The sequence below is a fragment of the Numenius arquata genome, chromosome 11 (genome assembly GCF_964106895.1).
Source record: "Numenius arquata chromosome 11, bNumArq3.hap1.1, whole genome shotgun sequence".
Classification (NCBI taxonomy): Eukaryota; Metazoa; Chordata; class Aves; order Charadriiformes; family Scolopacidae; genus Numenius; species Numenius arquata.
Genome location: NC_133586.1, coordinates 34,654,575 through 34,670,269, shown reverse-complemented (window position 1 = coordinate 34,670,269; position 15,695 = coordinate 34,654,575). Strand labels below are relative to the sequence as shown.

Below are 15,695 nucleotides of genomic sequence, written 5' to 3'. Positions count from 1 at the left end.
ACCATGCAGTGGCCCAGGTTGCACAGGGAGGCTGGGAGTCTCCATCCTTGGAGATATTCAAAAGCTGTCTGGACGTGGTCCTGGGCAACCTGCTGTGGGTGGCCTTGCTTGAGCAGGGGCTTTCACCAGATGGACCACAGAGGTACCTGCAAATGTCAACCAGTCTGTGACGCAGAAACGCAGATAACCAGGGAAACTGAATGACAACAGTGGAGCAAACCTCCACCCCTATTAAAAAGCCCAAGTTTTGAAGCAAGGTTCCTGTTCCCACCAACTACTCTCAGAGAAAGAACTACATCAATCTTTCAGCAATTAGAAAAAACTTAATTGGTGGGGACTTGGCATTTATACCACAGAGCATCACGATCAACCCATACTGCGGCTGCCACTCTGCTCTGGCTGGGCGCGTTTGGTTGTGGTACACAGCTCCTGCTGCCTCTTGGGAGAACTCTTATCACACCTTTAAGGGACAGGAACAGAGCACGCACTCAGGCACCAATTACAGGAAGGGCTTGGTGCACTGTGCAGCAACGCACAATCACAAAGGCACATCTCACTAAAATATTTGCTTAAGATTTCTCTTCTGGTGGAATCACACCATTACAAATAGGAAAGCAAAGCAACATTAAGCTGATCTTGCCCCCCGCTTCCAAAGAAGAGCCCCACATATTTGCAGACAAGTATGCACATGCCCCCTGGATATTCTCAGCCCCCAAAGATTCCAGCCTGACTTGCCTGGCTTGCTCTGGACCACTCGGCATGTGATAGCAGCCGTGCACATTTGGCAGAGACATTTTTAGAAACTTCCAAGCTATGAATTCACCCTTCCATTTTGGTAAAGCCAGTTATGTGGAAAGCATTTCAAAAGCAGAACTTCAACTACACACCGCATTTCCCCTCAATTGTTAGGTGGAAGGGAAATTACACTCTTGTTTTCCCACAGAGAGTTATCCTGTAATATTTCTGTATTTGCTGATGTTATCACCAATAACCGAATAATTACAAGTCAAATCAAGTAAATCTTTTCAGCACAGTTACGCCACATGTTAAAACTATTTCCATTTTTTTCCCTCAGATCCATGTTTTATTGCAATCACTAAAAAGTGACTTTACTTGAAAACATACATCAAAGTAAATGCTTAGAAAGTGACCATCATGCTGCACACTTCAGGGACATACTGGGGAAATGCCCACAATCCCAGCTATGGCAACAAGGATACCCAGCAGGCAGCTGCTCCTGCCCACAGGCTTTCCACTGTGGCCACCGAGGAATGAAGACCAGGATCACGTCTGCATCCACAGCCCGTTAACCACATGCTGGCAACACAGCTAAATACCCAACAGCGCTGTCAGGCTCCTGGCATACCGTGAGTCAACTTCCAGCTGTTTTCCCCTTTCCCACAGGTGCTCAGAAAAAACAAACTGATCTCAGGATGCTGGAATCCATGGACCTAACACGGACTCTCACAAACCAGCAAGCTCTTTAATAAATAACATCTAAATCTGCTGAGGCATCAGAACTGCCCCATCCTCATCCCTAAACGGCTCCAGCTGCACAGCAAAACACCAATAGTCCTTTAAACGCCTCAGCCCCCTTGGCCGGGAGGACACAGGTAGTTAACCACCACTCAGCTGATGAGGAGTTCATTAACCCACAGCTGTTTGATTGCTACCAGCTGCCTCTCTCAGCCCTTGAACTCCAGAGCAGGGAAATTTCAATCCCTTTTTAAGGTCACAGTAGTTCCTTACTCCTTGTTTTAAAGGAGTGTTACTCTTTGAAGGAAAAAAGAATTTCACTGCAAGCAACATTTTGTGACAAGGTGATTTTCTAACAATGAACCCCACTATCAGCTTGCAGCAACTACATCTGATACCTGCTGCCTGGGGGAGAGGAATAGTCCAGGTAGCAACAGGAGCACTATTGCTGGCTTTCACTTCTGTATGAACCCTCAGCACAGCCCTGAATGTGTCTCCAGAGCTCTCTTTCTTTCTTACCCTAAAGCTCCCCACCCACCTTCTGCAGTCCTGGAGCTCCTGGTCTCAGGAGGGCTCCGACTCTTGGCCCCCAAATCACACCTGAGCCCAAAAGCACAGAAGGAGCAGAGGCCATCCTCTCTCGCCATCCCTGGTGGGTCTGCTCCAATTGTCAGGGCAAACCTGAAGGGTGAAACACCTAAGCAAATGGTACTTCCTTTCAAATAAATTAGTATGATGCCAGTTTTTACTGTTCAAAACACAACCTCGGGTGTGCAGCAGAAGCAAGACCCTGAGGCACACCATCCTGTGTGACTCAAACCCCATCTTCACATTCAGAGGTGGCCACAAACAGGCTGCCTAAAACGCAGAAGATGCAAATAAAAATCCCCCTATAGACACAGAAGAGCTGCACAGGCCCAACTCTCCACACTCCCTAGATAAACGTTGCAACTATCAGACAACAAAAAGCCAGACAACAGCCACCTCTTCCCACAGTACTGTTCCCGCTCAGTTATTCAAAAGATCAAGATATAGAGACCTACCTTCAGGCCAGGAACAAAGTCTGTAGGTGAGGACAAAGCCAGACAGCACGCTGCAGCCTAGAGAGATGATGTTTGATCACACCCACTCAGCCATTCCCAGCTGTGGGCCATATGGGCTGATTGAGGCATCCCACCCTGCCCAGGAGAGCTCCAAGGCACCTACCACCAGCTCTGGCCCTGCTCCAGCACCCAATCACCAAGCCAGAACGTCTACTGAGGGACCACCTGGGGTGGCTGGTTCCACATGTTTGAGATGGTGCTTTATCAAATAACCCTTCTTACCCCAAAGTGAAAATAACATTTATCTTGCTGTCTCAAGTGATTATTTATTTCAGGTCAGTGGCCCACCAGGACCCTGGATGTTTTCTGGCTGCCTATGGAAGGTAACGGTTCCAATGCCCAGTGCCGCAGATCGACCAGTTGTGTCCAGAGCGGGTTTCTACTCTTCCCTTCTCCCAAAAGGCCCAGCTGCTCTTGATCTTTTTTTTCACTTATTTCCCTTGTCTCTAAGGACTGTAAATTGACAATCGGTTTATACAGAGCAGATAGGTATGTTTACAAAAGAACTAGATTATTTTTTTAATGAAATCCGGATGCAACAGAAAGCAAATGTCATAAGGAAGGTCCTTAAAAGTTATTTTTTGCCTTAGTGTTCCAGCAGGTCAAGGTCTGAAAGCTAAAATTTCAGTAACCAGATGAGAACAGAGCAAGACATTAAGCAACAGACCTTTGATTTTCCCCCAGATTGCTACATTACAATCCCCATCCAAAAAGATCATCCCTTTAAAACAAACTTTACTGAAATTCCCAGCACTGTGAGAAAGCTGCTGCTTTTTTTTAAGGTCGGTCTACGCTCTGATGGGAACACGTTGCAAAGATAAACCCAGTGCAACTTCCTGCAGACAGTCACGCTGCATCACTGCTCGCAGCAGAGCTCTCTCCTCTGCTTAGCCTCCCAGTATCTCAGAGATTAGCGACAACCTATTTTTATATTGCATCCACATGAGGGAGGAAATACTGAGGCAGCCAGAGTTTGACCACCTGCAGGTACCGTGCTGCAGAAAGATGAGACTGTTTTCAAGCTGGCTGAAAAAAATAAAGCCGCACTGCTACATCTGGCCTAGGAGCAGTAGGTAGTCCATAAAAAGAGAATTTTATTTGACTGCTCTGAAGTTGCATAAAACGGCACTGCACTGCTGATTTGGGAAACAGGAACTGCTGCACAGCAGTTAATTTGAAATGTATTTATAATCTAAATAATCTTAAGGTCTTAAACATTGTTTGTATTTAAAGATGTATTTTCCAAGACTGGGGGACAGGTGGACACGCTTTTATCACCCTTCGCAAGCTTGTACACATCTGTGCAGAGGGGCACAGAAAGGAGCGGGCTGCAGGGAGGGTAGGAATCTGACATTACAGATGGTGTCTGTGAAATGCAGCTGGATGAAACTTGCTCCATTGTGGCCCAAACTTGCAAATTACAACCCTCTCCTTGGTTAGCAGTCTGCTCATCAGAAGACTTCTTCCAAAACCTGGCTTTTATTATTATTAAAGAGCACACATGTTGATTTTGTGCCAGATATCTTTTTTAAGCTGAGTAATTTCTCTCTTATTCAGAACCAGAACATGCACATTGTCAATTTATTTCAATCTTTGTGTAATTCTGCATCTCAGGAAGGCTGCACTGCAATACGATGAATAAAGGATATGGAAAAACCCACATCCATTCTGACTTGTCTGCGCGTTACAGGACTCCCGGGGGAGACAGGGCTCTCCAGGCCCATGCAGTAGTGCCCTCTGCAGGACGTACCGATCCCAGTGCAGAGGTTTCCAAATCCCTTGTCACCACCTACCCCAGGAAGAACAGCTCAGGTATCAACTCTTGAGGCAGAGCCCATGGTTTTGAACTCCATTACAAATTCCAACTTTCCTTGTTTATGCACAGAGCCACACAACCACCTCTTCAATAGTCCTGCACTGCGGTTGGGATTAATACAACCTACTGCCACTTCTGTATTTAACCAAGCTGGTAGCAGCTGCCAGAGAAAGCATCGTGACTGCTGATGAGATCTAGTAAATGAATATTACAATGACAAAATAATTGACTGGTCACCTCTCCTCTCTAAATGGACTATTGAGAACTAACTACAAAGGTAACCTAGCCACAAATTTCACATAAACTTATATACTCCAATTTGCTTCACGTTGTATTTCTTAGGATACATGTAGCGCTGCCTTTTCTAAAAGTTTACTTCTAACTACTAAATTAAGGCAGTATTTAACCGCTCTGTGAGAATTTCCTAAACAGAATGTCAACTTTACCGGTCAGCTCTGAAGAAGCAATGAAACAACTGCCAGAGGGGAAGGCAATATCAGTTTTAAGAACATTCCAGTGCAGGTTTTGGTACTTCAAGGTACCACGTGGAGTGTGGCAGGTTGGTCTTTATATTATTAAAGCAAATCAACTCCCATTACTAAAGCACAAGAGATAGGGAAGGTAATAATTGTAAAAGACTTTACCAACGGAGAAAAGATGAACTGTATGAGCAAGAAAAACTTTGAAACATACAACTTGGCAGTATTTTGCAAATATAAAGTATTAAGCGGAATTTTATAAAGAAAAGGAGCAAAAGGGCTTTTGATTTCAACAGATTGGCAACGTAATTCTCAAATACATTGCGTGAATTAACAGTAACAAACGGGGCTCCCATTTTTGCTTTGTTCAGAGCCCTGCCAAGGCCGGAGGAACAGTGCCAGACTGCAAGTGTGCTATGCTCCCAGAAAAAACAATCCACAAGCAACAACTGCTGTTAAGAAGAATTTTTACACTGGAAGTTATTCAGGCTCTTTGAATCCATTAGACTTTGGTTTTGAACAAAATTCAGTTTACATGGATACAATAAATAGTTTATTAATGGAATGTATGAGAGTTTCTCTCTTCCATCCTTCCTCTTACTCTCAGCACCTTACACACAGATGTCAAAGCAGCTTCCAGTCCAAGCCAAGGAAAAAAAACTTAATTTCGAGACAAAACGAAGAAAGGTTGAAAGTTAAGACTGGCACCTTTGAGTGCCCAGTTCCTCAAGTGTTTTGTTCCCCAAACCTCTAGGCAAATTGGTGTTTCTTCTTTCCATACCTTGATCCACCTGCTTCTTCCTGACTCATGCTCACTTAAGCTCTTCTTAGGCAGGTCGCATGCTCCACGGGGACAGTATGACAGTCATGCCTGCTCGAATGCTCTCTCAGCTATTGCAATATCCCTTTATTATTTTATGTAAAATGCTATCGTTACTATGGCATCTCTTTCTGATCTTTTGTAATAGTTCAGTTTAAGTTTGGAGTTTTACAAAAATGGAAAGAGTCTTTTTTTCAAAATATAGAGCACCGTGGCCAGGAATAAGGCAAGGGCGAGAAAGATTAGCAGCTTGTCCGTCAGTTCCCTGCGATTGTACTTTGTTATTAGCTTTCGCCCCAATTGAATTGTCCCAGACATGGACTTAAATTCTTCATTTGCTTCCAGGATGGTACGTGAAGAATTGGCTGAAATTAAGGGGAAAAAAAAAAAGTATCAGCTTGTTGCGCTTGAAAGATACATTACAAAGGATATAAGCATGCAATATTCGGCAATACATATAGTGCCTGTGAGATCCTTCTGGGTCAGACTGACTTATGGGTAAGGCAAATGCAGACTGTGTTCTTGCAGAAGCTTTCACAACAAACAAGTCCTGATGTGCAAAGGAAAAATACAGAACAAAATAAGAGCACTGAATGGCTTAAAGGCCCTATGTCCTGTTTGTGAATTTCTAATTTTTAGGTTACCAGATCAAATCTAGTTCACATTTTTCATGAATAAAATCAGTGATTTTAAAATCTACCTGAGAGCTCGCTGGAAGCAGAGTGAAGTAAGAATGGTGCTAGAACCACCAATTTAAGAGAGAGAAATCACCATCACTATCAGCATCAGCTCTAGCAGCAGGAGGACAGGTCAATTTTTGAATACTTTGATGGTACAACTAAAAGTGTTCCCCCAAACCAGAACAGCAAATCAGTGTGATTCAGATGGGGCTGCAGAAAGTGAAAAAGCAGCACGCAGCAGGAAGAGATCCTTAATTATTCAGCTCAAACAATTTGAACAGTTTTTAATAGTTATTTTTGACAAACGTAATTCTTTTGGGTTTTTTCCTAATAAAAAAGAGAAAATCAACTAGAGGAAAAGTGTGTTGATTGATCTCAACTAAAGACAGAATTTGAGAATATGCCAACAAAACCAGATGGAACATAAGTCCCTTTCAAATTCTCTTTCCCTGTGAGAAAACAAACAAGCAAACAAATGCCCCAAACTCCTCAGCCTTCCTCCTTTCAAATTACTAAATGAAAGCAAAAGCCCAGGAGTCTCCTTTTTCTTATATTTCAGAATGCATGTCCTGTATGACAGTGAATGCTGGTATATCACTCTATACTGAACTGATTGATTAAAGAAAGGTCAAACTCCAAGCATGTCTGGTTCACAAAATCAAGCATAGTAGAAATAAGTCTGTAATATTTTGCAAACCATTACATCCCATCTTAAAGAGGCATTTTGATCAAAGTGGAAATAGAAAATTTCTTTCCCATCGTTAATGACAAAGCAGAGCTTCCCTGCTTCACAGCTGCATTTATTCACTGCATACTAGGAAAAGACTTGTTCAGAAAAAAGGGAATTCTAGCCACTGATTCAGAATTTGCAGCTGGGTTTTGTAAATGACCTTTGATAGTTTTTCCCTTGATGAACTCCAAGTGCTGTTCACTCAGAAACAGGGTGAAAAAGTGTCTGCCAAACCCTTTTTAACGGGAGAAGAAACATGCTACTTTTGCATGAACAAACCGTGCTCAGCTGCCATCCTCAGATGGGGGCAGAAACAAGGAGGGCAAAAGTTGTGTTATTTATCCTCATCTTTAAACTGTTCTCTCTTCTGCCCAAAAGCGCAGCCCGTAAGAGGCCCAGGCAACACAGATCCAACTTGTAAATGCTTCATGAATCACCAGTTGTGACAGGTCACTTGATTTATTGTCTTAGGAGTCTAAGCCAAAGAACTGGGTGGAATCTTGGTTTCACAGTCCCTGATGCACCGCTGACAGAGCAAGTGACCTCGGGTTCAAGTCACTTGATCTCCTTGTCTCTTAGCCATCCCAGCTGGAGACTGGGTGAAAACAGTGTTCCAGCCATACTAAGTTTCCCCTGTGTATGGACTTGTACCTCCGCTTTCATTTTCTCTGCTATTGCCAAACTCATGCTAGCACAGTAGCACAGAGTAACACCAAACGCGCTCTTAACACCGTGTGAACTCACATTCCTTTTACAACTTGTTTTATGTGAAACTAGCCCAAAATCTCCTCATCCTACCCCCTTTCCTGTTCATAATCATGAAACAAAAACTCCAACAAACAGCTCCATGCAACATACATTATTCCTCTCTTTTATTAGAGGAGTTCTGCTGGGCAGTCCTTTAATTATCATCGTAGTAAGTTCTCCTACAGCAAAGCAGGTTTCCGCTATGTTCCACACCATGTCATCCTAATAAAGCTCGTGAAAGGTGCTTCAATCATCCAATCCATACCCAAACACCCAAATAACACCTGTACCTAGGGTTTGCACGGTCTCCTCACTCTGCTGAACTTGCTGTGACATCATCCTGCTAATGCTCATCAGACTCTCCGTGATGTTACTTGCACTCTCAGCCAGACTTTCTTTTGTAGTCTTCCTGAAAAAGAAAGGGAAAAAGTAAAGCAGGAAGGGATAAAATTATGTCTTTGGGTACTGTGGGGAAAATGCTGCTGCTAGGGAGCTTAGAACAGAGCTTGGCAGCAAACATCTCTGCCGATATACAAAAGACATGACTAGTTTTTACTGCATGAGAAATTCAGATTATCTTTACTAAATCGTCAAAAAAAAAAATCAAAAAATATTAAAGTCATGAGCCAAAACAACTGCTAATGGCTCAGAATCTCACTGGGGCCTATATTTCACCACTTATTCATCCATGACTGTACAACTTCATAAGCATCAGGAAGCACTGATACCCAGGATAATGAAGTGGTAGTTTGTATCCTATTTTTTGGGATATTACTTCATGATACTAAATACGGCAATTTTTCAATATAGAAACTATATAAACTTACATCCTGCTCTGCACGTGAAAACAGCTTGCATAACAATCCATTAATTGTTTATAAACCTGACTGGAATTAATGTAGAAGATGGTCAGAAAAACTATGAAGGCTAACTTATCCCCTTTTCCATTTAGACATGCCAATGCTAAGAAAACCTGAAATTATCAAAATCCTTAACAGTTTAAACCTCCACAGAAGGTAAATGCACTCATCAAACAAAAGCTTTGTTCCAGATACAATTAAGTAACTTAAAAACATTGCATCACTTCCATTTAAAACTAGTGAATATAGCACACGCTGTTTAAACTCAGATCGTACAGTGGGATGGTCTAATACCTTTGTCTTAAGGAGTCTCTTCCATGCAGCAGTTGATCTTTCTCAGAGTTGTCGATAGCAATTTTGCAAGCCAGATTTGCCTTTCTCCAAGCTGCCTGATTGCTGAAATTGCAAGAGTACAACGTTGTAACATGGCAGTAACATCTCTGAATCAAAAACAATCTTCACAAAGCAATCACCACTGTAAATGAGCACCCCGGATACGTGCATGGACTTTCTCTATATTACACCTCAGAATAACAACATACTGTCCTGTCATTTCTTCTCCTAAGTTCATCATTTATGGAGCAAGGGAAGAAGAAAACTGTCCCAGCTGTCAAATGACTGACAGACTCTCAAGCTACCTACTTACACGCTCAACTGCTCAAAGGAACAAACTATGTTCTGGGAGTCAGGACAGGAGAGAGGAAAGGAGAAGGGAGTCCCTGATCGTCTCTTGGTCTTGGGCAAAACAGCATCTTGTCAGTGACTGTATTTGCAAAACAGGATCCGAAAGATGCTGTACATAAATCAGATTATCTCTGGTTACAGGGAATCCGTAAACAGCACTGGGTGTCCGACTCACCTAAGCATTTGTTTTTTGTGGTTTTCCACTTCCCGCAGTAAGGCCTGTTTCTCCGACTCTTTATCTTGCTCCTTCGCCATCTGTTCGAGCTCCTTTGGCAGAAAGCACAAACACGAAAAGCTGACCAACGACTGCTGCCACCTGCAACTCGCACACCCCACCGCCGGCCGGAGAGTGAATTAACGGGAGATTGATCCGATAAACCAGCACCCCGCCGCCGGGACTACTGATTCGATAAACCCGCACCCCGTAGCCGCGACTATTGATCCGATAAACCAGCACCCCGCCGCCGGGACTCCCCGCCGCCCTCACCTCAGGCCGGCCGCCCCCACCTCAGGCAGCCCGGCCACCGGGGCGGCCCCCGGCCGGGAGCCTCACCTGAATGCGGCCGCGGAGGTGGTGGAACTTCTCCTTCACGGCGGCGTTGAGCTCCGTGAGGGCGCTGAGCGGCCCCGGGCAGTCCCTGATGTCCTGGAAGACAACGGCCCTGTCAGCTCGGCCCGCGACCGCCATCGCCCGGCCCCAGTCCGGCCGGGGCTCCCCGCGGACCCCCGCCAGCCCTGGCAGGGGACACCCGCCGCGGGGGCGGGCGGTGCTACCTGCACGGCCGCCTTGATCTCCAGGTCGAACTTGACGATCTCCTGGTGGCAGACCCGCACCGGCACTGAGGCGGCCGCCGCCATCTTGGGAGGGGAGAGGAGGGGAAGGCGCGGCCCGGCGGGCGGGCGCCCCCTGCGGGCCCTGAGGAGTGGGGAGGCGGCCGGGCCCGCTACCGCCCGCTGCGGAGAGCCGCCGCCGTGGCGGGCTGAGGGGCGGGTGCTGTGGCGAAGGGCTGTTCGGTTCAACAAGGCGGGCCTGCGCCGAAGGTGAACCGTCTTCCCTCAGACCGGTAAAGTCTCTGAGCCTCCGCAGCGGGGAGGAGTGCGGGCCTGTGAGGAGGCTGAGGGGGGGGGGGACACGTGAGGTGCCTTCTGTGCCCCTGGGAGGAGGAAAGGGGAGGCAACGCGACGGCCCTCTTGCCTTTTCCACAAACTCCTGCCATGTCTTCCCTCCCTGCCCTCAGGCCGTGCTGTGTGACAAACCGAGCTTGGACAAAGCCAGCAGGTGTTGAAGGTGGAGTCCACCATGGCCATGGCAGAGGAGCTGGGGATGGGCTGGAGCCCAGGTTCTCCTGATGGTCCCACCATTGACCCATCAGCCTTGAGAGGCAGCTGAGGGCACGGACCAAACGGGGAAAATAATAGGGGGGCTAGTGACAGTAGAGTCTCACAAATTGTACTTACTTAACTAATCTTAAGAAACGTCCTTGTTCTTTTAAGAAATGTTCAAAAAACCAAGTTACTTCCTTACCTAGCTGTGATCCCTTCCAAAGGAAAGCTGCTGTCACTACCAGGAGACTGAGGGCATTTACTCTGAGGGAGCCCACGCCATTCGCTACCACTCCGCACAGAGAATGATCCGAGACAGTATTTCCTCCACAATTTTTATTTTAAATTACAAAGGATGTTGCATACATTGATGAATTTGTATCTGAATAGAAGTGCTAGGGATCAAGGGTGACAGAGTAAACAAAGTCAATAGTTTAATTGTGCCTCTTTTCAAAAAAATAAAAACTGCACAACTATTAACCAACATTAAACATTGCAACTCTTAACAGATCATGCTTTTAACAAGGTAAATTTGTTTTTTAACAGAGACAAGACTTTCAGTAAGTTTTTCTGAGCTCCAGTTGGAAGTTGATTTATAGAATATCAAGGACAGCATTACAATCATGACCCCAAGCGTAGGCAGAACAGGATGCCATGTTTTGTTTAAAATGGTTTTTTTTTTTTTTTTTGCTTGTCAACCACCGATGTCCGCATGTGCCATCAGCCTTAAGAGTTCACCCAACCACAAATACTGAGCAGTAAGTTTTACTTGGACGTAATATTTTGGGAGCACAAATGACTCAAATCAGAATGTGTGAATATCCATCATTAGAAGAAAGATTAATAAAATTAAGTGGTCCTACTAGGTTCTGTTTCTTAATCGGAAGATTTTGATAGGGTGGAGTGTGCTTTTGCCAGTATCAAATCCGATCCAGAAGTTTTCCTTATAGTAGCTAGGTAACTCACCCAAGTTTGACTTACACGGATACCCAACTACAGAATATTCGTAACTCAAGAAAAACTCTGAACACTGATGAATATCTAAAAAGTTTGGAGGTTTTTTAAATTAAAAAACCCCAGAAAAGCGTGGCTTAAGATAGCTCTGTCTCCACTTTTAGCTCCACAGCTCGTTAGAAAGACAATAAATGCATAGTCAGTATTTGCTCTTGTGGAAGGAAGTTCATGAATGTCTAAGAGGCTGAGGGTTATAATTCAGTGAGCACACACTTTATCACACTAGAAGCCTTGAGGGAAAAAACATGGCATATTGTGAAATGTAAATTGTAGAAAGATAGAGACATTTTTGTATGCTGCAAAGAAGATATAACCTAAAAGTGCCATCTTTGATCAATGACACTGAAGAATCCCAATTTATATTAGGAGATAATAAAGAGTGGTGTTTTCTCAACATACTAATGCCCTTAATACAGTTACAAGAAGAATCAGTCACTGAAGCAGTAACTGTTTGAAATGTACTTCAAACGATCCCTGGGGTAAACAAAATAAACCTCAGCTGTGTGCAAGGCTGTGTCAATGAGCCAAGACCACATCTAGCAGCACACTTCACTAGATGATTCCAACTGAAGCCTCCAACTTAAAATAAAATCATGATTAGATGCATTCTTGAAATTCAGGTCTCAAGGCCAAATACAGATCCTAACATTCACGGTACATAACTGGGTTATGCCTCAACAGAATTTCAGGAAGACTAGCAAGCACGTTTGAGGAACAGAATTGCATTTGCTATTTCTGCTGAAGGCAACTTGTATACAACCCTTTGAAATTCTCCTGATAAAGCCTTTTAGAGCTTTAAAAAAATAGCTATGATTACATGATTTATGGAAAAGAAAAGCACATCCACTATTTATATTTTGTGAATAAGCTAACTGTTTTCTTAACGAAGGCAAATATCAGATAAATATTTGGGGGGTAATTTAAAAAAAATAAAAACTGACACCACTGTATTTCAAAAGTGTCTGGTTGCTTTTAGGTTAGTTAAAAGACTCTTCATCCATTTTAGGTTTGGGTTTTTTTGTGGTTTGTTTTTTTTAAAAAAAAAAACAAACCAACAACTTTTTTCCTGGCCCTCTTAGTATGGAAAAAAAGTCTATCCATAAAGAATTAGGAACTGAACACAGCTGAGCCTGATTCTCACATCAGCTTTACAGCGATGCAACTTGCATTAAATCACAATGATTTCAACTGGTATGATAAGAAAATCCAGCCCATCCACACGTAAACATAGCTTTAGTAGTAAGTCTCTCTCATCCAAAAAAAAGTACTCACCAAGTATCAGTAAATGTGTTCAATAAACCATAAAAGGAAGCGTTAGCAAAAGGGGTTTAGGGCTAAAAAACACCCTTCGTGAGCACCCCCACATTTTGCAAGGCCATTCAAAAACTGGTCTTCCATATAAATACAAAAGGACGACTACTGGGAGAAACTGAAATCAGATCTATCCAGACTTTCTTGAGGATGCTTCTATCAGTTCTGATTCAATTTCAGAAGGGTTAGGTTTGAAGAGTTCGGAGGGAACGAAAAACAGTTAGTTCTAGATGTACAAGTAAGGCACAATATAAAGCCACATCATTATCTGTCATGAAGGAAGTAGGAAAGGACGAGAATCATACATGGTACAGCAGAACAAGCAGTCCATCGATTCAAAGTGTGGCACCTAAGTTCAGACTGACGAGATCTCAACAAGAGCAGTTATGACAGCATGCTTTTAATATGGAAACAAATTCTAGAGAATCCAGTGTATCAGAAAAAGGAAGAGCTTTTGTTTGTATTAAATCAAAAATGTATAATTGTTTTTGGATATAGGATTAAAAGTGAATATTCACAATGCCTACACTCAAAAACAAACAAAAAAAAATCCAGGACTTCATTAAGATCCACATACCATGTATGAACACTGAAAATCTTTAGAAAATGGTCTTCTCTAAAGATCATCCAAAAATGCATGCCACAATTGCCAAAAAACAGAACATGTACATTTGTTGGTTTTTATACCCTTATAAGATTTTTGTTTGTGATAAGTATACACTAAATGTATATATTTTAATGACACTAGAGGAAGCAGATTGTTACTGGCATTAAAGTACAACCATTTCTAGACGGTTTAAATGCCACAGAGTCCCCTGGTTAAAATGTAAAGCTGCACAGCTTGCCTATGTCACCTTTATGATAAAGTTAAACCAGCAAAAGGTCTTATCTTTACTCTACATTTTACTGCCAGGTTTTATTTATATCAAGTATCGCTGCAGCATTCTGACCAGCCCAGAGTTAGCAGCAAGTGGCAGGAATCATATAAAACGCAGTTTCTTTTTTTTTTTGTTTTTTTTTTTAAACAAAGTGCTTTTCTAAGATATACATACATATAAATAGGTACAAAATAAAGTGTCAACATTAAAAAGCTCAACTATTTAAAAGCTTTAACTTAAAATAATACATAGAAAACACTGAAATGCAGGGGTATGGAATTCACTAAGGATTCAACATCTACTTTGAAATGCTAGACCAAAATCATATTCTGGTTTTCAGACAAAAATAAAAAGCTATAAAGTTATATTTGCCCAGTATTTCTGAGCAGTAGAAAAGGGGCTTTTCAATACCTTGTCAGTTTAATTTGTCACAAAAGCTTTTACCCAATTGCAAAACTGCTCTCTTAAGGTTTAGAAATGCTGCCTCGGCGACAGTTTGGACATCGCGTGAGGACTTCTTGTATCCAAACAGTGCAGTCACACCGTTCATCTGAAAGGAACAACAGTATTCAAATCTTGGTACAGACGTGGCCTGAACTTCACAAGAGACATTCTTTGTCGGGGTTTTATGGGCCATATGCATCTCCAGAATAACTGCAACCTCGGCAATAATTACAATAGGAATACATCTGACCCACTGTGTAAAGCAGCAGCCAACTCTCACCTCACCCTAACAACAACAACGAAAACACCTGAAACAAAAACACCCACATTCCACTCAGATTTTGCAAGTCTGAAGTGGATTTACAAAGTTTTGCCTAAATTGCCCTGGGTATTTGTTCAGTCTCTTGTAGGAAAGACTTTCTGTACAGCTCAGTAGTGGTATTTTGGCCTCCTCCTCCCTTTTGAGCCTTCCAAAATATTTAGGTACAAAGTAAGCTGTGTGCACACTCACAAGTACGTGGCAGGACTGCCACCTTCATCAGCCACTCTTACTGCACCATTACCGATTCAGACTTTTTTTTATAGTACAAGCTTGGATATAAAAATAATCTACTTATAAACAAAAAAGGAATCACAGTACAAACAAACTTAGACAAACTAGAAATGAAGTGGAGAAATTCCCCAAAGGGAGCGGGGAGAAAGCCTTCATAGACTTTTGCATTTTTTTTCAGCAGCTACATTTGAAAATATTTGGTATTTCTATTTTCAGTAAACAGTGTTCTGTCATCTTTAAATAGGGAGAGAAAGAACAGGGAGGAAAAGGGGGGGGGGGTCCATGAAACCAGAGAATGATCTTGCCTTGAGATAAAGGACTTTCTCATCAAAGGCTAAAGCTTTTAATCTGTACGTTAACACTGACTACAAAGCCAACTCTTATTAGCAGAAGAGCAAATAAGAACTGTGTGTTAATATTCCTCAATCATAGAAACTACTGAATTAACAAGAATAAGTCACATATAAGTTTGAAGAAGCTAGTTTCGAAATACCTGTACAAAAATATAAAAGTCTATAAATTTTTTTTTTTGTTTGTTTGAAGCCTGTGTTGATCCTTGGAAACATCACATGCATAATAATACATCAACTGGAAAAGTGGCAACTAAGGAATCAGATATTTGTAGCTCTTTTTTCTCTTTACATATATACACATTACAATAAAAATAATTTTATTTTGGTTGTTTGGTGGAAGTATACTACAACAAGCTAAATATTTTTTTAAATTCTCAAAGTTGAAAACTATTTTACCAATAGCTTACTAAAATCCAAATATATT

The 15,695-nt window shown here is 42.6% G+C and overlaps 1 protein-coding gene across 2 annotated transcripts; it reads right to left on the bottom strand.

Moving 5' to 3' along the window:
* Positions 1–5,025: 5,025 nt before the first annotated feature.
* On the bottom strand, positions 5,026–10,266 carry BNIP1 (BCL2 interacting protein 1). 2 transcript variants are annotated; one of them, XM_074156230.1, is made up of 6 exons: positions 10,170–10,266; positions 9,949–10,041; positions 9,571–9,662; positions 9,006–9,107; positions 8,142–8,260; positions 5,026–6,059 (listed from the first exon to the last, which is right to left on the bottom strand). In XM_074156230.1, exons 1-6 carry the CDS (start codon positions 10,251–10,253, stop codon positions 5,863–5,865), a joined length of 687 nt encoding a protein of 228 aa, XP_074012331.1. In that variant the 5' UTR covers positions 10,254–10,266; the 3' UTR covers positions 5,026–5,862. The 2 variants fall into 2 exon arrangements, with proteins under 2 accessions (XP_074012331.1, XP_074012332.1); XM_074156231.1 differs by lacking the exon at positions 9,006–9,107 and having other exon boundaries at positions 5,032–6,059; positions 10,170–10,253.
* Positions 10,267–15,695: the final 5,429 nt, after the last annotated feature.